Raw genomic sequence first — 27,327 nt, forward strand, 5'->3', positions numbered from 1 at the left:
CCGTAAGGTTTTTCTTCACGATTTATGGTGGATAGTAAAGAAACCTCGTTCGGGGAGAAACAAGTCTGGCCAAAAGGTTTGACCCCGACGTGATTTGAACACGCAACCTTCTGATCTGGAGTCAGACGCGCTACCGTTGCGCCACGAGGCCACGGGAAGTTTTTTTTCTCATTCCAGTATAGGAAGGAGAGGCAGGCACGGCGAGGGGCGGGACTCTCCGGGTCTCCGCCTCGCTTCCCCGGCCTCCTTCCCGATCCCAGCCCCGGGGGAGCCGCGGCCCCGCCGCCTCCGGGGCCAAGGCTCACCCCCGGCGGGCCTCTCCCCTCGGGGGCCGCTCCGCCTCGGGAAAAGAAAGAACCGCGCTCTCGGGCGCTCGGCGCAGGCACAGCCGCCCACCGCCCTGTTTACCCTTTTCGGCCGAGTCACTTGGAGGAGTGGGCCAGGCAGTCCCCCTTCTCCCCCGTCCCTCTGCTTCCCCTTAGCGAATACGAGATCCTGCTCGTCCCCGGCGGTTTCCACTTTGGACTTCAGTGCCAGGGGGTGAGAGGGGTGGAAGCAGAGAAACTAGCAAAGTTACTGAGGGGGAAATGAAGGGGCCGGGGGGCAGCGAGGAAAGAAGAGGTCGGGCGGGCGCCAGCCCCCCACGAAGAGCCCACCTATCCCTAGCGCCTCGGAGCCGAGCCTGGGAGCACAAAGACACGCAAAACAGATGGACAAAAACCAGTTTTTGCTCTCTAGGAGAAAGGCGCCTCGTCCAGGGGAGGAGATATTTCAAACCTCTTCGTGGCACAAATAAGCTCTATTAGACACTGTAAATTGAGGCTCGTTGCAGAGGCTAGAGGGCACTAGAGAAAGACTTTCTTATAGAAGGTTTAAGAGATTATTATTATGCATAGTAAACAACAATGTTGCAAACTCTGAAAGAGCCATACGGCGATCCAAGACAATTCCAAAGGACTCAGGATAAAACGATTTTAGTCACCTTTCGAGGGAGAACTGAGGAACTGATGGAGTGCAAATGGAAGTGCTTTTAAAAAATATGGCTAATATAAAAATGATTTGCATGATTTTACTTGTATTAATATCATTACTTGCTTTCTCATAAGGTGGGGGAAGAGGTGGAAAAGAGGGAAGAGAATCTGGAACTCAAAATTTAAAAAGAATATAATGTTTAAAACAAATGATAAATTAGAATGGGGATTTTCGTAGCTGGGAGGTAAATGAAACCAGGGGGAAGACAAGAGGCAGAAGAAAGGAGGGTTTCACTGTAGCTCCACTGGAAACATTACAGGTCACAGAACCAAAAAATCCAGGCTCAAATCCCACCGGTGTAGCTCTAGGGACCCAGTTCCAGTCCTCCACCCCACATATTTGTGAGACTGAGCAGAGTCAGAAGACCTCAACTCCAAATCAGAGAAATGTCAGGAAAGTACTCCGAGGATTACCAGCTTCCTCCCAAACTTCACTTAGGTCCATTCCTACCCTCCTTTCTTTTACTTTCTTTTACTGCACTTTCTATGGCTCCTGATTCCTTCCAGTTCTGATATTCCACCATTCTAAAGGACGTATATCTGTGTATATCTTTCCTGGAGGTTTCTAATTTGGAGAAACAGAATGCCTAGAGCTCTAAATTCTAAATCTGGAAAAGAATCTTTTGACTGTCACTGCATCTTGAGGAAGGGCATAGCCAGAGCGAGCTAATACTTGTAGAGCTCTTTTCTCCTTGAATGCTGATGAAAGGCAATGACAAGCTCTATCTATTTCCCCCCATCCCCTTTCCCCCTTACTACCTAAGAGAGCTAAGGGTAAATCCAAAACTTCCTCTTTTTTTTTTTGCTTTTTTTAAAATTTATTTTGAATTTTACAATTTTTCCCCTAATCTTGCTACCCCCCCCCGCAGTCTGTTAGTCTTTACATTGTTTCCATGGTATACATTGATTAAGTTGAATGTGATGAGAGAGAAATCATATCTTTAAGAAAGAAAAATAGAGTATAAGAGATAGCAAAATTACATAGTAAGATAAAGGGTGTTGTTTTTTTTTAATATTAAAGGTGATAGTCTTTGGTCTTTGTTCAAACTTCACAATTCTTTCTCTGGATACAGATGGTATTTTCCATCACAGATATCCCAAAATTGTACCTGATTGTTGCACTAATGGAATGAGCAAATGCATTAAGGTCAATCATTATTCCTATGTTGCTGTTAGGTTGTACAATGTTCTTCTAGTTCTGCTCATCTCGCTCAGCATCAGTTCATGCAAATCCCTCCAGGCTTCCCTGAATTCCCATCCCTCCCATCCCTAGAACAATAGTGTTCTATCACATACATATACTACAGTTTATTAAGCCATTCCCCAATTGATGGACATTCACTCAATTTCTAATTCTTTGCTACCACAAACAGGGCTGCTATGAATATTTTTGTACAAGTGATGTTTTTACCCTTTTTCACAATCTCTTCAGGGTATAGACCCAGTAGTGGTATTGATGGATCAAAGGGTATGCACATTTTTGTTGTCCTTTGGGCATAATTCCAAATTGCTCTCCAAAAAGTTGAGTTCACAGCTTCACCAACAATGTATTAGTGTCCCAAATTTCCCACATCCCTTCCAACATTGATCATTGTCCTTTCTGGTCATATTGGCCAATCTGGGAGGTGTGAGATGATGCCTCAGAAATGCTTTAATTAGAATTTCTCTAATAATTAGTGATTTAGAGCAATTTTTCATGTAACTATGGATCACTTCGATTTCCTCATTGTAAATTGCCTTTGCATATCCTTTGATCATTTGTCAGTTGGGGAAACTTGGCTTGCAAAACTTCCTTTCTTTAAACTGATGTATGTTCTTTTAAAATTATCATCTAGGTTATTCAGTGGGTGGAACTCTGGACCTAGAGTCAGGAAGACCAGGGTTCAAATCCTGCTTTCAATTTTACAGGACACTGTGCACCCCCAACCCTGACTTTTGTCTGCCTCAGTTTTCTGGAAATGAAGATAATAATAGCACTTATCTCTCAGGGTTGTTGTGAGGATCAAATGAGAGATGTCTATAAAGTACAGTTCTTATTACCACTGATTTAGAAAAAGAATTTACTTTATTGTTTGTGAAGGGAAGGGCAATGAGAAATTCGGTAGTGCCTGGCAGGTTATGAACACAGAGATAAAAGGGCAGAGTTTCTATACTGGTTGGGGGCTCCTGAAGTAAAGAGAGAATTGATATTTACTATTTTTATAAATCCTTAAGCAAAAGTGAAGTGAACCCCAACTTTATGATTCCTCCTGGGCACACTAAAGTTTTTGCAAGGCAATGAGGTTAAGTGGCTTGCCCAATGCCACACAGCTAGGTAATTATTAAGTGTCTGAGGTTGGATTTGAACTCCTGACTCCAGGGGCATTGCTCTATCCACTGTACCACCTAGCCGCCCCCTGGACTTTTTATTTCTCCCATAGATCTTTAATCTGTAAGTCTCTACCTTTTCTACTTTGCCTCCTGACTTACTTCAACTACTTTCAGCAAGAAGTCTTTCCCAATCTTTTAGATCTTCCCTCTGAGATTATCCCTGGTTTATTCCATATATATATTTATGTATACATTGTGGGATCCTTATTGGTGAAAGACATGATGTAGACTTCTTAATAAAAGACTATAGCAGTAAAGATCATGAATAACATGTTTCCTAGCAAAAGTTTCTCTCAGAGAAAGTAATAATGATGATGAAGATGATGATAATAATAATAATAATGATATCCTATAATGAAAGCTATGAATAATATAAACCAAGATTAATGTAAGCCAAAAGAAAGTATATAGACCAGAGCATGGCCTGGGCATAACTAAATATTCCCTGTCTTTAACCTTGTAAATCTGGGACTCTAATAAAAAAAAACACCCAAGTATCTGGGTATGAGGCCAGATCTGAACTGGCCAAAAGTATCAGCCAATCCTCATTAACATACTCTACAGCAACTCCTTTGTCTGTTTTCTGTAATTACAGTGGGGGTTCTATCCAGATCTTTGTGGGAATTCCAATATGTTGTCTAGAAAGTCTCATGTGAGTATTCCACTTTGATTATGAAATTATTCATGTAATCAACCCAGAGCTTCCCCACCTCTTTCTTGTGAATCGGATTGGACTCCCAGGTCTGGGAAATTCTTGAATGTCCTTCTGTGGGGGGTGGCGGAGACTTTTCTGGCAAGACATACAACAATATCTTGATTTTCAAGAGTTGTTTGCAAAGTCTCCCTTATTAGATTTTGAACTCCTTGAAGACAGGAACTGTCTTTTGCCTTTCTTTGTATTCCCCATAAAGGCTTGTTGACTTCTGTAGCTAGAGTTCTGCTTACCTAAGCACCTTCAATCCTAGACTCTGTTTCAAATATAATACACTGGAAACAAAAGGTTCAAAGGAAGATAATTTTTTTTAACTACCTTACTACATATTTCTTAAAAACCACATAATAGGGGCAGCTAGGTGGTGTAGTGGATAAAGCACCGGCCTTGGAGTCAGGAGTACCTGGGTTCAAAATCTGGTCTCAGACACTTAACAATTACCTAGCTGTGTGGCCTTGGGCAAGACACTTAACCCCATTTGTCTTTCAAAAAAAAAAAAAGAACCTTAAAAAACCATATAATGGAAGTTCACATTTTCATATCCAAACCTCTTTTTTTTTTTTGTCTTAGAAAAGACTTAATAGAAATTTGCTCTCTCATCTAGGGAGGCATTCCCTCCATAGAATAGAAAATATAGAACACAGATATGGCCCAAATACTGAAAAGGAGTAGAGGAGATTTCTTTCCCCATGTCTTCTTTAGTACTACACTTGTTCCTTATAATTTCACAATACTCAGTTCATTTTGTGTGTGCGTTTTTAGGTTTTTGCAAGGCAATGGGGTTAAGCGGCTTGCCCAAGGCCACACAGCTAGGTAATTGTTAAGTGTCTGAGGTTGGATTTGAACTCAGATACTCCTGATTCCAGGACCTGCGTTCTATCCACTGTACCACCTAGCCACCCCTCAGTTCATTTTTAAAAATAAATTTTTATTAATGGCTTTCTTTTTTTTACTTCATCAAAACTTTCTCCAGTATCCTACTTGAGAGCCATCCCATAAAAGAAATATAAATGGAAAGAAATATAAATGGAAAGAAAAATAATGGAAAAAAAAAGACAAAAAAATCTCAAAACTTAACAATACATAAAAAAGTTTTCAATATATGTAATAAAGTTCTGGGAACAATACAGTGAATTAGAATGACTTTCAAGATCTCTGTTCCCCAGAACATCATGTTCTGGCCTTTGGGCAACAGATTACTAGACTGGTATTCTGATTGCCTGGAAATTTGTGAAGAGAAGCAGAATTAACATGTTGGGTGCCCAGAGATGATAGAAAAAAGGGAGTTAATATACAAACGATTTTGAAGGTGACTTGAATTACAGAAATCCCAGTAGAATCTTAATGATTACAGACATGAGCAAGTCTTCTATTGATTCCTGACTCTTCTAGAAGAATCATTTTTTGTTATTTTATTTTTTCCAATTACATGCAAACTTAATTTTCAGCATTCATCCTTTTGCAAATTTTTTTCCTGCCTTCCTCCCTTCCTTCCCCACCCCAAGGCAACACGCAATTTGATATAGGTTGTGCATGTATAATTATGTTTAGCATATTTCTATATTAGTCACATTGTAAAAGAAAAAATAGAACTAAAAAGGAAAAAAACATAAGAAAGGAAAAAACATAAAAGTAGTTTAAAATATAAACATATTAGTGCTTTGCCCTGCACTTAGACTCTATAGTTTTTATCTCTGTATGTCAATGGCATTTTCCATCACAGGTCCTTTAGGATTGTCCTAGCTGAGAGGAGGTGAGTCTGTGTTGTTGTTAATGTGTACAGCGTTCTCCTGGTTCTGCTTACTTCACTCAGCCTCAGTTCATGCAACTCTTTCCAGGCTTTTCTTAAGCCCAGTCGATCATGATTTCTTACAGAACAATAGTCTAACACATTCATATACCATGATTTATTCATCCATTCTCCAATTGATGAGCATCCCCCTCAATTTTCAATATTTTGCCACCATGAAAAGGATACTATAAATATTTTTGAATTCGTCCTTTCCCCTTTTTAATGATCACTTTGGGATACTAACCTAGTAGTGGTATTGCTGGATCAAAGGGTATGCACAGTTTGATTGCTCTTTGGAGATTGTACTAAATTGCTCATCAGAATGGCTGGATCAGTTCACAACTCTACCAAAAGTCCATCGGTGTTCCAGTTTTCCCACATCCTCCTCAACTTGATTATTTTCCTTTTTTTTTTTGCCATCTTAGTCAATCAGATAGTGTGAGGTGGTACCTCAGTTGTTTTCATTTGTATTTCACTAATCAATAATGATTTAGAGCATATACATATATATTTAGAGAGAGAGAGAGAGAGAGAGAGAGAGAGAGAGAGATAGCTTTAATTTCTTCATCTGAAAATTACCTGCTCATATCCTTTGACTATCAATTGGGAAATGTTGTGTATTCTTATGAAATTGACCCAGTTCTCTCTATATTTTAGAAATGAGGCCTTTATCAGAAACAGTAGCTGTGAAAATTATTTCCCAGCCTTCTGTTTTCCTTATAATCTTGGTTGCATTGGTTTTATTTGTGCAAAAACTTTTAAATTTAATGTAACTAAAATTATTCATTTTGCAATTTACAATGTTCCTCTATCTCTTGTTTGGTTGTAAACTTTTCCCCTCTCCATAGATCTCTTTCAGATAAGCTATCTGCCTAAAAGAATCTTAAGAGAACTCTTCCCACAATTTGTCTTCAATGAAGCAAAGGACAATAAACCCTAAATATTTTCAGAGTTCATCTGCTGGAGGAATTAGGTTAGAATCTTTCTGGAGTTATACAAGAAGTTATAAACACTTGCATATGGAGAACAGATCTGCATTTAATAATTATTACCTTGTTTTTTGACTTAATTAATGATTTTGCTATTAGATTTGTGATGAGAGTATTTTCATTGATGAGGAACTGACAGGATTTATTTGCGTTTTGTCTCCCCCATTATATTGTAAACTCTTTGTATGTGGTAACCATTTTTTGCTTTTTTTTTTATTGCCTATACTTCACACAATGAAGGCATATAGTGGCACATAGTGGGCATTTAATAAATATTTATTTATAGATTGATTTGTATAAATGTTATCTGAAATTCTTTACACTGAATTTAGGAAAAGTAGCAAAGTTTTAGAGCTAGGGCATGGGGGGATGAGAGGGAGAAAGAGAAGGGAGGCAATGTTGAAAGATATAACATTCCTAAAAATATACCATTTTTGCAAATGTCAAATTACCTTCCACCCTTCTTTGTACTGTTTACATGTTGTCTTTCCTCTCCCACCCCCATTGAAATGTGAACTCTGAGGGCAAAAACCAAGTTTTTGGTCTTTCTTTGTAGCTTCTTTAAGCACAATATCTGACATAAAGCCAGGGCAGTAATGTGTATCAAAGAGAATACTGTGAGATTTTGAGCACCCACATCAATCTTCCTAAAATAATGATTTCATTATGTTATCCTTCGGGGTAAAACCGTCTAACTGGTTCTCACGACCTAGAGAATAAAGTATGATGTCCTTAGTCTGACATTTAAGACTTCAGAACAATCTGACTTCATGCCACCTAAGCCGAACTTACATTTTACTATTCCACCTCAGGAATTCTCTGCCCCTCACTATCTCTGAGTCCCATCCCTATGCAACCCCCGCCCCCATTCCTACTTATTCTTCAGGGACCAATAAGTGCGCACTAAAGCAGTGTCATTTACCTGCCCACTGTTTTTTCCTCTAGCACTCATATAACAATACTACATTTCTAAGTTTTCTGAAGTGTCGTGTCATTTACCTCCCCACTTGCTTTTATTCTATAACACTCAGACAACAATAAAACAATTTCAGGTTCTCTAGAATATATTAAAAAGCTGAACATCAAAAGTGGGCTCGTCCGGGATTTGAACCCGGGACCTCTCGCACCCGAAGCGAGAATCATACCCCTAGACCAACGAGCCGACAAAATAATACGGCTAGAGAGAAACTTCTGAGGCTGTGTGTGTACTATGCAGGGATATGTGCGGAGGAAGTGAATTCCTGGGGTCTTTGGCTAAGGATGAGATTATAGCAATATTAAACTTGAAATTGGGACGCCAGATACCGAGCTCAGACTTCGGGCCACAGATCCTCCCAGGAAATAGCGCGTTTAGGTTGGAAGAAGGGGAAGGTCCTCAACTCCGCCCCAACCCCTCTCAATCCCCTAAGACAGACACGCAGACACACAGACACAGACACAGACACGTACACAAGCACAAGCACAAGTACAAGCACAAGCACAAGCACAAGCACAAGCACAAGCACAAGCACAAGCACAAGCACAAGCACAAGCACAAGCACAAGCACAAGCACACCACCCCTCCCTGGGGATCTGGACGGAAGTCTTCCTACCAACCCTACCCCCTCCTTCCCTTCTGACCGCCCCGATGCTGGCTTGGGGTGCCAAATCCTGCCCGGGTTTCCACACATGATTTGAGAACATCTATTTCTTCCCAGAACAATGGGGACTACTTATTGTAGCACAAAAGACCCTTTTTCTGGGCTTCTCCAATAAAAATTATCGGGTTCTCTAATTCTTAAGTCACTAAGAGTCCCTCGTACCTCTCTTCCTAAACCCTGTTCTGGTCCTAGGAACTCACAGGAGGAATGTAGGATTGCCGAGGAAACAGCAGAAAAGAGGGCAGACACAGAGTGGGAGACAAAGAGGCCCTAATCAACACCCATTCTGAAAGGGGGCTTCTTTCATTCCTACACATAGTTGTTCGGTGTCAGCGAGCCATGCAAAGATGCCTGAAGACACCCCCCCCCCCCTTATAGGGTCGACAGTCTGATTGGTAGAGAAGAGATGCCTATGTTATATGGTCAGAATTACAAGATTAATACTTATTTGGAGGGAGGAGGAATCAGAGTATTTTGTACTGAGGCAATTAGGGAAGGTTTAGGGGTCAGGGGTGACTTTCGAGCAGAGAACTGGTACAATTCTGATAGGCAAAAATGGGCTGGGAAAGGGCATTCCATTCTGTTGAATACCTGCCTCTCTATCTTTTGCCCACACTCGTAGATCTTTCAGTTCTTGACCTTAAGTGAAATGCATTGAGAAAGTCCTTGGACTTGCCTCATCCTGTATCCCAAATCCAAGCTTTCCCCACTTTCCTTCTACTGAGAGGAATACTAAAACTGTTTCTTCCTATTTGCTAAAGAATCTTTATTCAATGGTCAATCATACACCCCCCCCCACCCCCCCACCCCGACAGTGAGACCCACCTTGAGACTAGGCTCACTAGGTTTCCATTACATTAGAAGTTCATATTTTCATTCTGTCTTTTTTCTAGGTCTTTGCTCTTGTTTCTGCTCAGCATAATACTTCTCTTGAAATTTGCCAACATCTCCAATTTCCTCTATTTTTCCTGTCTTCAGAGAGGTAGTATGTATGCTTCAATAAGTGAATAAGTTCAAACTAAAGCATTTATTAAGCGCTTAATGGCAACCACTGTGCTGAATACTGAAGGTACAAATAAAGCAAAGCTAATTCCTGGTCTCCAGGAGTTTGGAGAAAAACAAATATAGAAGTCAGAAGTTAAGATTTGAACTCAGGTCCTTCTATTTCCAGGAGTTGTACACTAAATACTGTGCCACCCAGGGATGTAACATTACATTGATTACTAAACCAATCCAAGGCCATCTCTAGTCCTTCTGAAAGGTATCTGGCCACTGGACCCAGAAAGTTAGGAAGGAGAAAGTGAGACTGGTAACTTAGCACATCATCTCTCTCATTCAAATCCCATTCATTTGCTTGTTGGTGGCATCACCTCCCTGATGTCATGGTCTTCTAAAAATTAAGAACAAACCAGGTGACCAGAGAAGGAGTACTTTGATACTGAAAATTTCAGGGAAAGTTATGGCAGAACCATAGAAAGTAAAATGATATACTCTTTCTAGGAAAAATGGCAGAGACGATCTTATTTTGATCTCAGAATTAAAGGGGGTGAGGGGAAGGGGAGAGGGAAAAGTGTAAGGGTTATGATTACAATGTCAATAAGCTAAGGGAAGTTTTAAAAAACATAGAAAGAGAATAGGGAGAAAAGTGAAGTGTGATTGAGGATTTTCTGAAATAGTAGGCCAGGAAAGGCAGTTACTAATCAAGACAGTGGAACCCTAAAGTAGAAATCCTGGAGAGTAAAGTACAGAAACGATTAGGATCTGGATTCAGTTTTAGCACTGTGTAATTGTAGGCAAGCAATTTTATATCTCAGAACCTCAGTTTCTTCACCTGTAAAATGGGAATAATAACATTTTGCTTAGTAATATGTTACAGTTAATAGAGAATCAGCCTTGGAGTCAAGGGAACCTAGGTTTTAAATCCCATCTATGACCAATACTAATTATATAAGCAGGCACAAGTCTTTACCCAGTAACCCTATATGAGAGTTGAAAAATTTCACGAGTGTTACCTTAGAACTATGGAATCAGGAGAGGTCTTTTTACAAAACTTAAAGCCCCCTAACTCCCAATTCTAATCCTTATTGGAGATATAATGAAAATTCATTTATAGAGCCCAAGTTAGTCAACCCCAAGTTTTCTCTTGCTTTACTGAAATGCCGATTGAATATGCTTGGGGAGGAGAAAAGAAGTTATATATTTCAACTAAGGCAGTACAATTAGGTGGTGCTGTGGATAGGGTGTCTTGCCTTTAGGTGGATCCAAGCTTAACTAAGGCTCAGACACTTATCAGCTGTGTGATCCACTTAACAACTATTTGTTACACTTTCCCCATCTTAAAAATGGTGATATTGATAGTACTAGGTCCTAGGGATTTTGTGAGCATCAAATGGCATAATAATTGTATTAGTAGTCCCAGGTGCTATATAAATGTTTAGCTATTATGTATTATTAGATTAGTCCTGCCTTGAGAAAGAATACAATTTTGAGTTTTTACACTTGACTTTTGAGTTTTATAATCTGAGTAACTATATATTCATATCCTATCTTCTACACAAGTTATGCAATTCACTTAACCTTGTCTATTTCTTTATATCTGCATAATGAAGATAATAATACCTTCCTTACAAGATTATTGTAAGGATCAAATGAAAATAGTGGGTAGCCTTTGCTTCAAATGTCTATATCTAGGCATTAGAACTGTTGTTATTGTAGCTTCAAGAGATACAATGTTGGATGAAGACAGCTTGTTTTGATGGTTGAAGATGGTTGAGAAATGACTTCTTGTGTAGTACTTCTGTCTATGGAGTCAAAGAGAAGATATATGTTTTCTCTGTGATCTCTGAAAATTTTATGAAGAATTTGTACTACAGTATATAGTGGAGTCAGGGCTTATGCTTATCTGTGGCTATAAGGTTACAAAGCAGAATCTGTTCAATACATTTGTTATAAGAATTTTGCCCTTTTTTTCAATTAGAGTTGCAAGAAATGAGATGAAGATAGGGATATCATTGTTAAAAAAGATTATTGAATCATTTTTTAAAAACACAAGAGAAAGATCAGACAAACAGAACTGCTTAGAAAGTTATATGTGGAAATTATTATACACTTAAAAGAAAGCCATATATAATAGAGATTCAAAATTTCATGTAAAAAAAATCAATAAGATGGGTAAATAAAACTTTTGCTATCTTCTCCCTCTTCCCCCCAATTAATTTTAAAAATGAAAACTGATAAGTATTAAATGAGGAAATCCTATAAAGAAGTGTATATAAAGCACACAATAGGGCACCATGATACTTCTGTGGTGCCCAATCCTGTCTATGGAAGAACCAGACCCATCCAAACTTCCTAGGAATATCTAATCACTAAAGACTAGTTCTCATATTGAGGAGATTTGGCAATGGGATAAACAGAAGCTCCATCTCCAGAAAACGATGTGCTTTGCTAAGATTTCCCCACTTCCATCACTCTGCTGGCACCAGAGAAGTCCTTGAATATTCTAGATTCTCTTTTCTCTCTCTCTCTCTCTCTCTCTCTCTCTCAAAGTTTTTGCAAGGCAGTGGGGTTAAGTGGCTTGCCGAAGGCCATACAGCTAGGTAATTATTGTCTGAGTCCACATTTGAACTCAGGTACTCCTGACTCCAGGGCGGGTGCTCTATCCACTACGCCACCTAGCTGCCCCTCTCTTTTCTTTAAGATTGTGTCTTCCAATATGACCCAGGTTGAAAGTGCATTTGCCACTCCTTATTCATTCTCTATGCTACTGAATCAGCCTAATAGCTTCTCCTCTAGGGGCTCCCTATATTCATGCCCATCCTATTGTAGATAAAGAGCAGCTAGACGGTGTGGTGGGTAGAGTGCTGGCCCTGAAGTCAGGAGGACCTCAGATACTTAACTAATTGTGAGACCTTGTCTAAGTCATTTAACCCTGTCAAATCTGACCTCAGATACTTAACTGTGTGACCTTGTGCAAGTCACTTAACCCTGTCATCTAAGGCTATCTCCAGGCATACTGGTTCATATCTGACTCAGAGGAGTCTGGAGGAGAAGGTGAGACTATTGACTATTAACCCTCACTCTGTCATGTTATCACCTGCTCTTACAAAAGGACAAAAAGGACAAAACATTTGAGCAAATGTTTTTAAAGCCAGTTGGCTTTAATCTTCTGTAACTTAGAAGTCTCAAGCTCAAGCAAGCCATTTCCAAGAATTAAGAACTACAAATGTTTTTCTACCATCCCAAAATTTATCATCATCATCATCATCATAATTTTATAGTTCTTTATTTCTGGAAAGAGGAAAAAGGAAATAAGAGAAAAGGAAAGAAAGGGGAAAGGGGAAAGAAATAACAATATAGTGCATTTTGCTAAAGATTGTTTATTGAAGTGAAATTTGAATGTGCACAGATTTTTTTTTCCCTTGAACAGATTGACCCATGATGTCTTCAAGGCTTCCTTTTTAGTAGACAGATTACAGGGACAGTTTTATTAATATTTCATTTATTTATTTTACCAACTACATGCAAAGGTAGTTTTCAACAATCATTTTTTACAAGGTTTTGAGTTTTATATTTTTCTTTTTCCCTCCCCTCACCCCTTACCTTAACAGAAAGCAGTCTAATATAAGCTATATATATATAACCATGCTGAATAGATACATACTAATCATGTTGTAAAAGAAGAATCAAATCTAAATGAAAAAAATATTAGAGAGGGAAAAAAGACATAATCTATGATACAACTTTTAAAAACTGAAGATTGTAAGCTTTTGGCTACATTTACATTCCATTGTTCTTACTCTGGATATGGGTGGTATTTTCTATCAGAAGTCTTTTAGAATTGTCTTTGATTGTTATACTGCTGAAATGTGCAAGTCCCTTCATAGTTGATCACCACCCAATGTTGCTGTGAGTAGGTATAATATTTTTCTGTTCACTTCATTCTCCATCAGTTCATGCAAAGTCTTTCCAGTCTATTCTGAAGTTCCATACCTCATGATTTCTTATAGAACTATAGTGTTCCATTACGTTTATATACACAATTTGTTCAGTCATTCCCCAATTGATGGGTATTTCCAATTCTTTGTCCAGAAACAGAGCTACTATGAAGAAAAATGGAATATTCCTTACCCCTTTTCATATACTAAGTATAGAACAGTAGGCACTTTAGTCTTCAAAGATAAAAAAAAAATCAACAAAGCTGAAAATATATGCAATGTACCCTACCCTTAGACCTTTCACCTCTTTAAAAATCCAAGTCTTTATTTAGTTTAACTCTCATTTTACTAGGGAAGTTGCCTTTACCAGAACGAGAACAATCCCTTCACCTCTATGGACCTCAATTTCTTCCTCTGTAAATGAATGAACAGGAGTGGAAAGAGAGGAGAAGGGAGAGGAAAGAAAGGAATTTCCATAGATAAATTCCGAATGGATGTATACCTGTTTTCTAGACAGGAATTACTCTCTCTCTCTCTCTCTCTCTCTCTCTCTCTCTCTCTCTCTCTCTCTCTCTCTCTCTCTTTCTCTCTCTCTCTTTCTTTCTCTCTCTTTCTCTCTCTGTGTGTGTCCAGTTAAAGAACCTGAACTAAATGACCTTAAAGGTGCCTTTTAGCTCTTGAATTCTATGATTATTAACTGGAAGAGACCATTTAGTCCAAGCATTCACTTTTTACAGTAAACAGCATCCCCAGTCTCTCTTTTAAGATCTTCAATAATGGGAAACTCAGCATCTTCTGAGACAACCCATTGAAATTTTGGTTAGCACTATTAGAATGTTCCATTTTATCATGAGTCAAAATTGTTTCTTTCTGACTTGAAGATTTACAAACCTATAACTAAAATTTGTCTTACCTGTCTTCCCATGATATTTAGAGTTTTATATTCTATATATAATGGATATATGTTATATTAACTGCCTTCAATGAGCTTACATTCTGGTGGGCAAAGATGTGGAAGCACATATATTAGCACAATACAATCTAACCACATGCGCACAATTGTTTGCTATATTAGAAATGTGTCTTATTTGACCCATTTTATGATGAAGAGAGAGATATACATTATATGCAATGGTTAAACTGATTTCCAAATTCTCAGGAGCATTGACTGTCCTTCCCTTCAGTTTCCATAGATATTGCTATTCAAGGGAACACCTAACTTCTAGAAGTAAGTAACTGTTTCCTTTATCTGCTTCTTTACAGCAGTTTTGAAGATGCCCTTATCTCATCTGGGGAGTTGAATTAAATAATCTACTCCCAAATTTCTCTCTTGCTTAATGACAGTTCCCAGATTGTGATCACAATGTTTTTGAAGCCTCCTACCTTCTCCCTGCTTCTGACCTAATTAGTGTCACTTGCTTCCCATACTTAATGTGGCTTCTCATTTATCTATAATTATATAGACAAGCAATTCTAATCACTAAATCTTTGAGATGTATTTCTCTGAAAAGAGAATCCACCAGTTGTTGTTCATAATAATCTATTGCCTGCAATAGTTCTAGTGTGGGTCTGGACATGAATTTCTGAGAGTCAGGTCAGGTAGACAAACATATCCAAACACAAAAGGTTGGGAAGTGAAAAATCTACTAACTTTATTTTTGGAAACTCAGACTTTTTATAGCAAAAACTTATCTCTGGAATGACAGGTTAAAGGAGACCAAGTTTTACAATTTCCTGGGTAAATTTACAATATTTGTTCTTAGAAATATGCATACTTTTCTATTAAAGAAATCTTTTACAACCACTTCTGGAGCCACAGATTATCTATCCTAGGGATCCATACAATGAGCAATAATCCACACATATCTTTGATGGAAAAAGTCACCAATATTACTTCCTGGGGCTGGCCCTCTACAATAATCTATGATTAATTTGCCATTTAAGCAGATTTGTTATCTATGACATCTATAACTTCTATTCTATGCTTTTGCCTAGTTCTTTGGGATCATAGAATCATGGATTTAAAACTGGAGAGAATATTTGAAGTTTTCAAGTCTCACACCATTTTACAATGGAGAAAATGAGACACAGGTGTTAAATCTGTCTTTCACTTAACAGTTCATCCATGTGACTGTCATGTTCTCTATCTCTTGATTGTGTCTCTAACTAGTTGAAGTCACCCTCCTGAACTTCATATTCAAGTTTGGGTCCTCATCAAAGCTGTTCCATAAAGGCTGGAGAATTTGTCCTCCTTCTGGATCTACTACCCTTCCTTCTACCTTTAGTGCCTACAATTACTGCAGGGGAGTCTTAGTGTTTGTGGAAAGTTTGTTACTTTTATTGTGTCTGTGTGTGTGTGTGTGTGTGTATAAAAGTAACTTTGATTTGATAAATCTGTGGCAATAAGACCATGTAAACCCATCCCCTTGTTGGCATAGCCCACGTCAGATGAATTTAGAGCTTGGAGGGACCTTGGAGTCCAACCCTTTCATTTTGAAGTTGAAGAAAGATCATTGCCCAATGTCACAAACACATGAAATTTCTAGATTAGGATTCAACTAAGTCCTGACTCTGTGTTCATAGCCAGGAAGAGAACTTAGTATATTTCTCATTACTAATCTTCAGATCCCCTGATAGAATTTTAAATAATAGCTTAGCTTTCAATTAAACAGTTAGATCTTCAAATCTCATTCAACAATCAATCTTTAGCAAAATGTACTATATTGCTAGTTCTTTTTCCCCCTTTCCTTTCCCTTTCCTCATATTTTGTCGTTCTCTTCTTAGAAGTAAATACTGAGTTATTTACAAAACACTTTAAAGTTAATATATCATATATCCATTATATGTATATGCATTATAAATGGGGGATAATGTATTGTGCTAATATATGTGCTTCCGCATCTTTGCCCACCAGAATGTAAGCTCATTGAAGGCAGTTAATATAACATATATCCATTATATATATATATATATATATATATATATTCAGTTTTTGTTATATTTTGTTATATATAGGAGTCCCATTCTGAATTTCTCCCTGAAAAAAAAAGCAGTTTTTGCTATTGATAGCTCGCATGTATTTATCCCTTTAAGATTTGCAAAGTTCTTTATGTATATTGTTTTAGCTTATCCTCACAACAACCTTGTAAGGTAGGTACTATTTTATATCTGTTTTATAGATGAGAAAACTGAAATTTAGTGAGATTATTTGAATTGTCCAAGATCACATAGCTAAAAAGTGTCTGAGGCAAATTTCAAACAGGACTTCCTGATTCTGCCACTATAGGTGATATAGTAGGTCTACCTACGATACTACCCAGTTATCTATGACATGAAAAATTCATTATAGTTAAAACAAGAATACCTTCCTTAAAATATCAGGTTTAACACTGAGATGTCAGTGCTTCTCAAATATACTCAGAGGTAATCATGCAAACACCAAACCCTCTCTTTTACTTGTTTATCTCTATTAATTTTCTCCTTATTTCAATGACTTGAATAGTCTCCTCCACTCACTACCAAATTTGGAGAAATTCTCTAAAAGGATTGCCCTAATGTTGGCAGTCTCCCACAGGTATCTTCTACCCTGCCATTCTCAAATTTATTAGCAAGAATGAGTAATATCATGTGGATAAATGTTTAAAAAAAGATACAGAAGTTTGTATTGGGGTCACCTTCCCCCCCATCACCCTTTTCAGAATATGAGGGGGAGAGAGAGTTACAACCAAGGGGGCAAAGATCTGAATTTTAGTTTTCCTAGCACTATGCTCTGAGAAAACTAAAGGAAAGAAAGGTAATATTGAGTAGACTTCACTAGAATCCATTGCTTGGTTGGCATCAGCCACACCCTCCAATGAGAAGGTGACAAAGTGAATAAGAGTGCTGGTCAAGAGAAACTGAGTTCAAATACTCCCTCACTTACTAGTTGTGTGACTCATGAGCTGGAGAAAGAAAAAATGGCAAAAACACTCCACTATCTTTGCTAAGAAAATCCCAAATGGGCAAGATCTCATTTCTCATTTTCTGGGTATCTTGCTCTGTCCACAACCTCTAATATCCACCCCCCAACAGTAGCAGATGTCCCTTCCTCTAGGCCATAAGGAATCCTTAAAACAAATGGAGCTCTCCTGAATGAACCCAGGCAGTTTGACTCCCTCCTCATTCCCCTGCCTCACAGTTTTCAAGACAAGGATTAGATCAAGTCACTCAGGGAAAACGGTTAAGAATTTAGCTGCTATACTTGGACTTTGTGGATGATTTTGGTCCTGGAAAATCTTAGCCAATCCTTTGGTTGCTTCTGCACTGCTGGGTTTGTTCCCTGCCCATCCTTACTTTTATCAAGTATGTCACTTTGGAATCAGCTGCCTGCTCTAGGTAAATATCCAATTTCTGCAAACCAGAATGGGAAAATGGTCCAAGGAGAAGTCCTTACAGGGACCGTATCTTTTGATTCTCTTCTGCCATCTCTGCCTTGCCACCTTATTCCACGCCCCCTCTCCACTCTACCCCCTCCCCATTGTCGGGGTTTCTCCTCCCCTACTTAGCCTTCTCCCAGATGAGGTAGACTCTCCAGTCCCAAAGCATCATGGGACATGTAATTCAAACATTTTGCCTTCTCCCTTAAATTGTAAAGTATTGAGAAAATATGGTAGGTACATTCCTTAAGAGGTTGCTTATATTTTCATGATCGCCTGGGCGGGGGGGGTGCAGAAATAATCGGGGTGGGAAGAAACTTTTTTTTAAGATAAAAATAAATTTGAAATGCAAATTCTTAAAATTTATTTTATTTTCAGTCCTAAATTCTTTCCCACCGACCCTGGAGTCAGGAGTCCCTGAGTTCAAATCTAACCTCAGACACTTAATAATCACCTCGCTGTGTGGCCTTGGGCAAGCCACTTCGCCCCACTTGCCTTGCAAAATCTTACAAAAAAAAAACCAAGGTGTGCAATTTCTTAACAGTCACGGATTGTTGGATTGGTCAGAGATGCTAAACGTTTCACGATTATCGCCGCGATTTGGCTGTTACTATGTACGACAAGAAACGCGGGCCGACCAACACCGTCTAGTTCTAATTGGCTGACGTCTCCGTCACTCAGTGCAACCTCGAACGCCTTCCTCCTCCGCCTCTTCCACCGGAGGCGGCTTCCTCTTCCTGTTTTCGGGTCTGGTATGAGCCAGCCAATGAGAGCGAAGTAGAGGGCGCAGGCTCAGCCAATACCGCCGGGGCGGGCTATTCGAACGAGCTGCGCTGCGCCGCGCCGCGCCTCCGCTTCCACTCCCGCCGCGGCGGCGCGTCCTCTGAGGAGCGGTGGCGGGGCCCGGGCCAGGTAATCCTGCGGTGCGGCGTGCGGGCGGGCGCGGACCTGGCGGTTAGCGGGCACCGGAGCTGGGGTGGGGCGAAGCGGGGCGCGGCGGCGCGCGGAGCTTCCAAGCTGTTGACGGGGATGCGCGCGCACTCCGAGCGGGAGCCGTTGGCCCAACCCCGGACTGGCGCCTCGCCTTCCGGGGGTCTCGAGGAGGAAGGGGCCGTGGCAGCCCCGGACAGAGGGGCTCTCCCTTTGGGGAGCACCACGGCCCCGCCCTGGGAGAGCCCGCCCTGGGCGCGCCCCGCCCCTCCTCTGCCACTCTTCTCTCCGACTCCCTCTGCACCCCTTCCCCACCCCCTCCCGGGCTGCCCTTGACCTCTAGCTCTTGGGCAGTCAGGGGCTGCTTGGGCCATTTCCTCCCGAGGTCGGGGTCGGGACTTGCTGTTCCGGGCTGGTTTGTCCCAAGAAGAGCCCCCTCTTACCCCCCGGCCGCTGGCGATGTAAATTTGCCTCCATCCCAGGTGGGTGGAGGGCATAGCTGCGAGGGAGAGAGCTCTCCCCTCCCCCGCCCGCCCCTGCCAGCTGGATGGGATAAGCAGAACCGGAGCCAGGAAGACCTGAGCTCAAATGTGGCTTCAGTCACTAGCTTGTATGATCCTGGCAAGTCACTTAGTCTCTGTTGGCCTCAACTTTAAAATAAAATAAAACTTTAAAAAAATACATTTCCTATTAGCATCTTCCATAGCAGGTGCTTAATAAATACTTAGTTTTCTCTGGCACATCACACATGGCCCGCCTATCCTTGGGAACGATGGATAATGCATTAATCCTGGGCTTTTCTCAGCCCCAGGGAACAGAAGAGAGGGAGTGGCGGAGACTGTGTGGCATAGTGGAGAAATGGAGGTATTTTGTGTGATAGTAGGCTTTGAATTGCACGGGGAAGATTTAAATCTGCTCTGCTCTTGAGTTTACTGATCTGTAAAATAGAGACGACGATAAATCTGTAGTATTTATTCCATAAAGTTGTTATATGAATTAGAGAACTACAAGGTGCTTTTCTAATTCTTAAAATGCTATGTAAACGTCATTTTTGTTAAGGCTAGATGACTTAAGTTTATAGAGCATAGAATGACACAATAATCTAGAAATTAATAGAGTTTTTCCTGCCCCAGTCTCAAACCTGGGTGAAATGGAGCAAACCAGAGAGACAGAATGCCAGTAATCAAGTAATGGTTAAATTAATTTACTTTCATTGCAAGAAATAGATTTGCAAATCAGCACTGCCCTACCTTGCTGTAATGGATTTAGAGATTATATTCATGCTCATAAAGGGAAAGGTGGATCATAAAACAATTCGGGGTGGGGGGGCTTGAGTGATTTTTCTCAGGATAAACCAAATCCTGTTAGGGAATGGTTACGTTGACTAGTCTTGACAATACTTTATTATTTTACTTGGATGCAGAACAAGTTATATGTATTTTTCTGATTCACTTCAAGAAGCAAACACAGATCAGGGAAGGAATGCAAGTTTGTCAGGAATGAGTTAGTCCATGCTGCTTGAGTCTCTTTGATTCCTAGATCAGTCTACCTGTGAAAAAGATCTTTAGAAGCTAAATTATTAACAAATTAGTTACACATATCATCGATCAATACAAAAATCAATTTTCTTTTTTAAAAAAAGTCATTATTGGGGGCGGCTAGGTGGCACGATGGATAGACCACTGGCCCTGGAGTCAGGAGTCCCTGCGTTCAAATGCAGCCTCAGACACTTAATTACCTAGCTGTGTGGCCTTGGGCAAGCCTTGTATCCATTTAAATGGATATAATAAAGCCTTTGCCTTGTAAAAATCCTAAAAAAAAGTCATTATTCCAGTTTCCTCTTTTGGTGGATGAGAAAATTAAGACCCAGAAAGTGGAAATGACTTTAACAACTAGTTAGAATCAGTCAGAGATGGAACCAAGATTTCCTGAATTCTTGGTGTCCAGTATGTTTTCTGTTGTTCCATTATGCTTCTCATCTTTCTGCTCTGTTTCTTTGTCCTTCCCAGAATTCCCTCCACCCCCTTTCCTTTGCAAGATGTCAGAGAAGGAGAATGCCCATCTAGGAACTTTCAGCACATCCTTGGTAAGGGGAACTTGTGGGAAGGAAGGTAATATATGACATCTCAGGGAACATATCTAGAGTAGTATCTTTCAAGGTCCTCTGAGTAATTTTATTTCATTTGATTTTTTAAAATAAATGTGGTTTAAAAATTTTGAGAGACAGTATCATACCAGCAATAATTGATAAAAGAGGTCAGTTAAACTCTCAAATGCCAAAGGCCCTTCATGGACCTATACAAGGTTCATATGCCCTTGGAAGAGTAAGTATTCCAAAGGTGGCAATTAACTGATTAGTTAATAAGTAATGACAATATCATAATGAAATTGGACTTCATCTAATGAGGGACTGGAAGATTTTTATCTTGTCATTTACTTACAATCCCTCCCCAGTCTTGATCAGTCTAATCAAATAATTTATCTGCACTCACCCAAACCTGAGTGGAATACTCAGTGGCTTTCCCATCTGGGTAGTATATGCCAGAACCAGATTGAGGAGAAAATTAATCAAATCTTATCAGCAGTGTCTTTGAGATGCTGGCTTGATCTAGTAGAAAATAAGGTTTCTTTTGGTAGTCTTGTGAACCCTGTGGACCCCTTTTGGATACAATAAAATATATATAGAATTATAAAGAAAACCAATTGAAATACAGTTTTCAGAATTTTTAACACTAGGTATAGAACCTCTACTCTAAATTCTTCACAAGGGGTCCATTCAAGATCTCTCCATTGGTGAATGTCAGTACAACATGACTGGTCTACCTTCTTCTCTAGTTAATATACTTCTTTCATATCCTTTACCCCTCCTTTTTTTGCATAAGTCTTCACTGTTGTGTTCACATTGCACATTTCCATGGCTCAACAGTCCTACAGCATGGCATGACTGAAAGAATATTAATAGTTTTTTTCCCCTACAAATAAGTTTAATATCATTAATACGTCATTACAGTTTCTCAAAGACTATCAAGTCTACTTTTTTTCCTTCTCTTCCTCTTCAGTCTGGGGGCAGTTCTTTGTACACCTGCCAATACAAGTGGGCTGATAGTCTTCTGTTGCCAGGAAATTACCCTTTTCTTTGTTGGTTTTCCCTTTTCCCAAAGGCCCTACCAGACCTTTATATTCATCTTTCAACTGACTCTCCTGTATGTATTGTCTCCACCAATTAATTTGTGAGCTCCTTGGGATCAAGGATTGTCTTTTTTTATTTGTATGCTAGTTCTTGCTTATATTATTAATGGACAATAGCCATTCTTCATTCACCTAGTGAATTCACTGTGTGAATAATTCAACTGAACTCTTAAGTGATCTCATTTAAGGACAATGCAGTATTCCAGATCTTGATTCAAGTGGCAAAAATAAGTATCTGGATGACCTTACCATCTGTGAAAATCTGTCTTCCATTTCAATTCTTCAGTGAATGTCCTCCATGTCAGTAGCAAACGTCTTTGTTGAAAGTTTCTCTGTTTACTGCCTTGTTCAATTATTAATCATCAAAAGGTAAAATAAAATGCTATTACATCTTTGAAAGAATTTCATGATTTTGAAAAATAGATGACTCATTGTTGGAAGGCAACCTTTAAGGCTACATTTTGCTTTATTGAATCACAATTTTTTATGGTAAGGAAACTAACAACTAGCATCTTGTATGCTGTAGAATCTGCAAACCTGATTTAATTGGACCTCTTGCCAAACTTTCTATGATTTTCCTCCTTTTAACTGTCCCTTTTTTCTTTAAATGAGGCAAATCTCAAGGTATTCCACCATTTTCCTTACAAAGATATACAGTGGCTGCAATGTGATTTCTAGCTTCTTTTTATCTCCTGGTAAAATTTATTTTACATTAGTTAAACTATCTTGTTTAAATGCTCCTGTGGCAAATTTATATGAGCACATGGATGATTAATGATATACATCAAAGAAGGACATACCTTCATTGATGAAATCAAAGATTTATTAGTGTAGAAACTTCCCTTTTATTCATTTTCCAATAGTTGATTTGAATAGATCTGAGTTGAAACTGTTATAATTAATGATATGCCACATCTTTCTATTCTTTTGATACTGATTTAGATTTTTGTTCTGACCCAGTAGATTATGTCTTGTATTAGCAGCTATTCCTTTCCTTTCTGTTAACAAAAAAGCTTTTCATGTTTCTGATGTTGTTTGGTGTTTGCTCTGTTCAATACCTACCTACTTACTATCTTCTTGAAGACAGTACCCATGTTGTAGAGATGTGCCACCTTTGGGGCATCTTGTGTCATATTCTTTTTTCTTTTTTTTTTTTTTTTTAGATTTTTCAAAGCAATGGGGTTAAGTGGCTTGCCTAAGGCCGCACGGCTAGGTAATTATTAAGTGTCTGAGGCCAGATTTGAACTCAGGTACTCCTGACTCCAAGGCCAGTGCTCTATCCACTGCGCCACCTAGCTGCTCCTTGTGTCATATTCTTGAACGTTTTTAACATTATTTTCTGCCATCTTATATGATATTTTTGCATTAATGTCATTAAATATTTTAGTACATATTAAGTATTATAGTATAAATTGAAACTGAAATTCTTTGTAGAAATTCTTTACCTTCTCATTCTCAGCCTCAAATGTTGGCACATAAGCTATAGTTTTTTCATGGTCATTTTGTGGATACTTTTCGAAAGCACAGCAACATGAAATGAACTGGTATTTCTTTATTGCCTTTGGACACAAGATAAAATGAACTTAGTCAGTTTCTTTATTTGCCCTCCGCTGGGACTTCTTTTTGTCTTTAAGTAATATAGGGTAAAAATAGTATCTGACTCATGTTATCTAGATAAATATAAATGTTAAAAAAAAAACAGCAGCTTTGAATCCTTTTTACATAATTATAGTATTGAAGGAGGTCTTGAAGGTCATCTGGTTCAGCCCCTATCCAAAGCATAAATCCTGTAACATCCTTGAAGATTGATTATCCAGTTATAACTCTAAAGACTCTTAGTGATAAAGAGAAAAGTTGCCATAGGATCCCTTAAGAAAGGGGGGGGGGCTAGGTGGCGCAGTGAATAGAGCACGGGCCTTGGAGTCAGGAGTGCCTGGGTTCAAATCTGATCTCCGACACTTAATAATTACCTAGCTGTGTGGCCTTGGGCAAGCCACTTAACCCCATTGCCTTGAAAAATCTTAAAAAAAAAAAAGGAAGGGGGGAACACACAGAAGCTGTAACAACTGGATTTCTACCTTTTTTTCTATATTTTTACTTGGTAATGAGGAATGAACTGACATCTCTGCCTTCACCCAAACACACAGCTCACCCATAACCCATTCCCCAAACTCATGCTAATTTGCTTTTCCCCTAGCCTCAGTCCAGCCTGAATACTTTGCCCCTGAGGATACTCCGGAAAGAGATAGCCACTCCATTTTCAACTCTGCTCATGAATCGTTCCAGAGCTGTTCCAGATCCTTCAAACACCCAGCCAGCAGGTACCTTGTAGTATGGGGGTGAAAGGTGACATAAGTTGGGGGATGGCTTCCCCCCTCCCCTCCCAAATAAAAGCTATTAACCTTTGATCTTTACAGCTCTACCTGGCAGAATAGGAGTGGATATCAGCAATGTGAAATTGAATCTCCCAGTGTGAGTATGTCAGGCCTAAAAATTGAATCCTTAAGTATGGATGAATTCATAAAGGAGGCTGTGGGAGATACACATATGTGAGGGGAATACAGAAAACCTTGGAGGTGGCTAGGGATGGTGTATCTTGAATGCTGGGAATATAGTTGCCTGAATCTGTAATGAGAGGGAAACGTGATTATAGTAGGGAAGAGTGATGAAGATTGATTTGAAAAGTTAGACTTGTCCCTCCCCTTAAGTTGGTTTTTACTCTTCTCTATCAGGCATCATTTCAAAATTGATGACTTTGAAATTGGGCGGCCACTGGGTAAGGGCAAGTTTGGGAATGTGTACCTGGCTCGAGAAAAGAACAGTCAGTTTATTGTGGCACTGAAGGTTCTCTTCAAGTCTCAGATGGAGAAGGAGGGTGTAGAACACCAGCTTCGAAGAGAGATTGAGATCCAGTCTCATCTACGGTATGGATGGATTCTTACTGAAACTCCTTTGCTTTTCTCTCTTACAGCTACTCCTTTAGCAGCTCTCTTTTCTGAACTTGTTTCTCCCTTTTACTTCCTGTCATCCCCACTCTTATGACCTGAATCCCATTTTATCCAGCCATTCCATGTGTATCTAGATGTTACCATTTCCCACCCCAGTATTTCTCTTTTTAAGAAACTATCTTTGTCTCTATTGGGACAAGAGCCTCTTGGTCCTGCTGTGTTCCTTGCTCTTTCATACAAGTTTGTGGACTGACTTGTTATCACTTTGTCCCAGTTCTGAGTTTTCCCAATATGGGATTTATCATTGGAAAATTGCTTTTATCCCAATACCCAAATGATTTGTTCCCTATGTCAGGCACCTTGTTTCCTGGTATCCAGTGTGATATAGTAAAATTAAAAAAGAAAAGGAGATAATGGATTAAAGCATTATATAGGTTTAGAGCTGGAAAGGACCTTGTAGATCATGTTTTATGGATGAGGAAACTGAAAGAAAGAAAACATTAAGCATTTACTGCAGGCCAGGCTTTGTACTAAGCGTGAATACAAGCATAAAAGAACAATCCATGCCCTCAAGGAGCTTACTTTCTAGTAGGAAAAGAGAGCTAAAAAGTGGGGCTGAAGAGGGAGAAGAGAATATACCCAAGAATGAGGGCAAGGTGAAAAGATAGGCCATTATAAGTGGGTCCCAGTTTGAAGAGGGCATACTTGGACTCATCCCTCTTCCCTTGGACTTGGCCCAAGACCAAATAGGTTATAGATGATAGTGCCAGGATTGACACCCAGACCTTCTGACTCCTTATCATCCCTCCACCACCACCCCAACTTCAAGGTGTATGTTTGGGTAACAGGATCTTGGTGTCTCTTGAGTCTTACATGTAGAATGAGGATGACATCCCTACTCTGCCTTATATCACAGTGTTGTCAGGAATCTTTAAACACTACATAAATATTAGTTGTTATTACCCAATTATCCTATCTCCTTTTTCCAGGCACCCCAATATCCTTCGCCTCTACAATTACTTCCATGACCGTCGTCGGGTTTACCTGATTCTGGAATATGCACCTCGGGGTGAACTCTACAAGGAGCTGCAGAAGAGCCATACATTTGACCAGCAACGCACAGCCACGGTCCAGGGGTGCTGGGGGGCAGGATGTGGTTATTCCTGACAGGCAATAGGGCATGGCTGATGATAGGGTGGGGATGTGAGTTAGATTTCTTGTCTAATCTATTATCTCTTCTCCTAGATCATGGAGGAACTGGCAGATGCCTTGATCTATTGCCATAGGAAGAAGGTGATTCACAGAGACATTAAACCTGAGAATCTACTCATGGGACTTCGAGGAGAGCTTAAGATTGCTGACTTTGGCTGGTCTGTCCATGCCCCCTCCCTTAGGTATGACCATACTGGGACAGGGATGTATGTCTTGCTGGGAAGCAGATTTTTACAGAGAAATCTAGACAATTCTTCCTTGTAACCCTCTCTTGGGAATCTGCCTTTTGGTGTTGTGCCTGTTCTTCTCTCATCACCTTGCTTTTAGCCAAGAACTAGGAGAATGGAGAACCTCTCTGTTTCTGTTGTTACCACTGCACCACATCTACCTCGATTTAGGAGGAAGACAATGTGTGGCACCCTAGACTATCTTCCTCCTGAGATGATTGAAGGACGTACACATGATGAAAAGGTGGATCTTTGGTGCATTGGAGTGCTGTGCTATGAGCTACTAGTGGGAAATCCTCCCTTTGAAAGTTCTTCTCACAGTGAGACCTATAGACGGATCACCAAGGTATGGGTAAATATGGGATGAGGGTTAGAGGTGGGAGTGGGGGCATGGGAAAGATTCCATAAGATCCTTATTATAGTTGTATAGTTTTGGATAGGGACTGAGTGGCTTCAGAGTAAGCAAAATCTGTCTGACATTTCATTTAATCCCTCCAAATGTTAGGGGTACCTGATAAAGATCTGTTGGTTTGACTAATGTCTCATTTTGCCTTCCTTTCTCCATTTAAAAGGTGGACCTGAAATTCCCTTCATCTATACCTTCTGGAGCCCAGGACCTGATCTCTAAATTGCTCAGGCATAACCCCTCAGAACGACTTCCCCTCACTCAGGTCTTGGAGCACCCCTGGGTGCAGGCTCATTCCCGAAGAGTGCTTCCTCCTTGTTCCCCCCGTCCTGCCCACTGAATTCTCTCTTCTCTATAAATTTATGTGTTTTTTATACATTTGTGGGAAATGAAGTGAGAGAAGGTAGATCCCTGACTTCTTTCTCTTTCATCATTATTTCCTCTAATCTCAAAGACTATTTAATAAACACTTAAATGTTTTTGTATAAATGGAAATTGGTGACTGTTTAATGAACACCCCACCCTTTCA

General features: G+C 39.7%; 1 protein-coding gene and 2 non-coding genes across 5 annotated transcripts; 1 reads left to right on the top strand and 2 right to left on the bottom strand.

Moving 5' to 3' along the window:
* Window positions 1-79: 79 nt before the first annotated feature.
* On the bottom strand, window positions 80-151 carry TRNAW-CCA (transfer RNA tryptophan (anticodon CCA)). The gene has a single exon. It is a non-coding gene; the product is annotated as a tRNA-Trp (tRNA).
* A 7,833-nt stretch (window positions 152-7,984) lies between these two features.
* Window positions 7,985-8,056, bottom strand: TRNAP-CGG (transfer RNA proline (anticodon CGG)). The gene has a single exon. It is a non-coding gene; the product is annotated as a tRNA-Pro (tRNA).
* A 10,657-nt stretch (window positions 8,057-18,713) lies between these two features.
* On the top strand, window positions 18,714-27,326 carry AURKB (aurora kinase B). 3 transcript variants are annotated; one of them, XM_074225567.1, is made up of 10 exons: window positions 18,936-19,298; window positions 19,622-19,680; window positions 20,826-20,902; window positions 24,203-24,326; window positions 24,423-24,477; window positions 24,738-24,929; window positions 25,943-26,081; window positions 26,199-26,347; window positions 26,564-26,738; window positions 26,965-27,326. In XM_074225567.1, exons 3-10 carry the CDS (start codon window positions 20,855-20,857, stop codon window positions 27,136-27,138), a joined length of 1,056 nt encoding a protein of 351 aa, XP_074081668.1. In that variant the 5' UTR covers window positions 18,936-19,298; window positions 19,622-19,680; window positions 20,826-20,854; the 3' UTR covers window positions 27,139-27,326. The 3 variants fall into 3 exon arrangements, with proteins under 3 accessions (XP_074081666.1, XP_074081668.1, XP_074081667.1); XM_074225565.1 differs by lacking the exons at window positions 18,936-19,298; window positions 19,622-19,680 and adding an exon at window positions 18,714-18,798 and having other exon boundaries at window positions 26,965-27,325; XM_074225566.1 differs by lacking the exon at window positions 19,622-19,680.
* The last annotated feature ends 1 nt before the right edge of the window (window position 27,327 follows it).

Source organism: Macrotis lagotis, chromosome 2, assembly GCF_037893015.1.
Source record: "Macrotis lagotis isolate mMagLag1 chromosome 2, bilby.v1.9.chrom.fasta, whole genome shotgun sequence".
NCBI classification, from domain to species: Eukaryota; Metazoa; Chordata; class Mammalia; order Peramelemorphia; family Peramelidae; genus Macrotis; species Macrotis lagotis.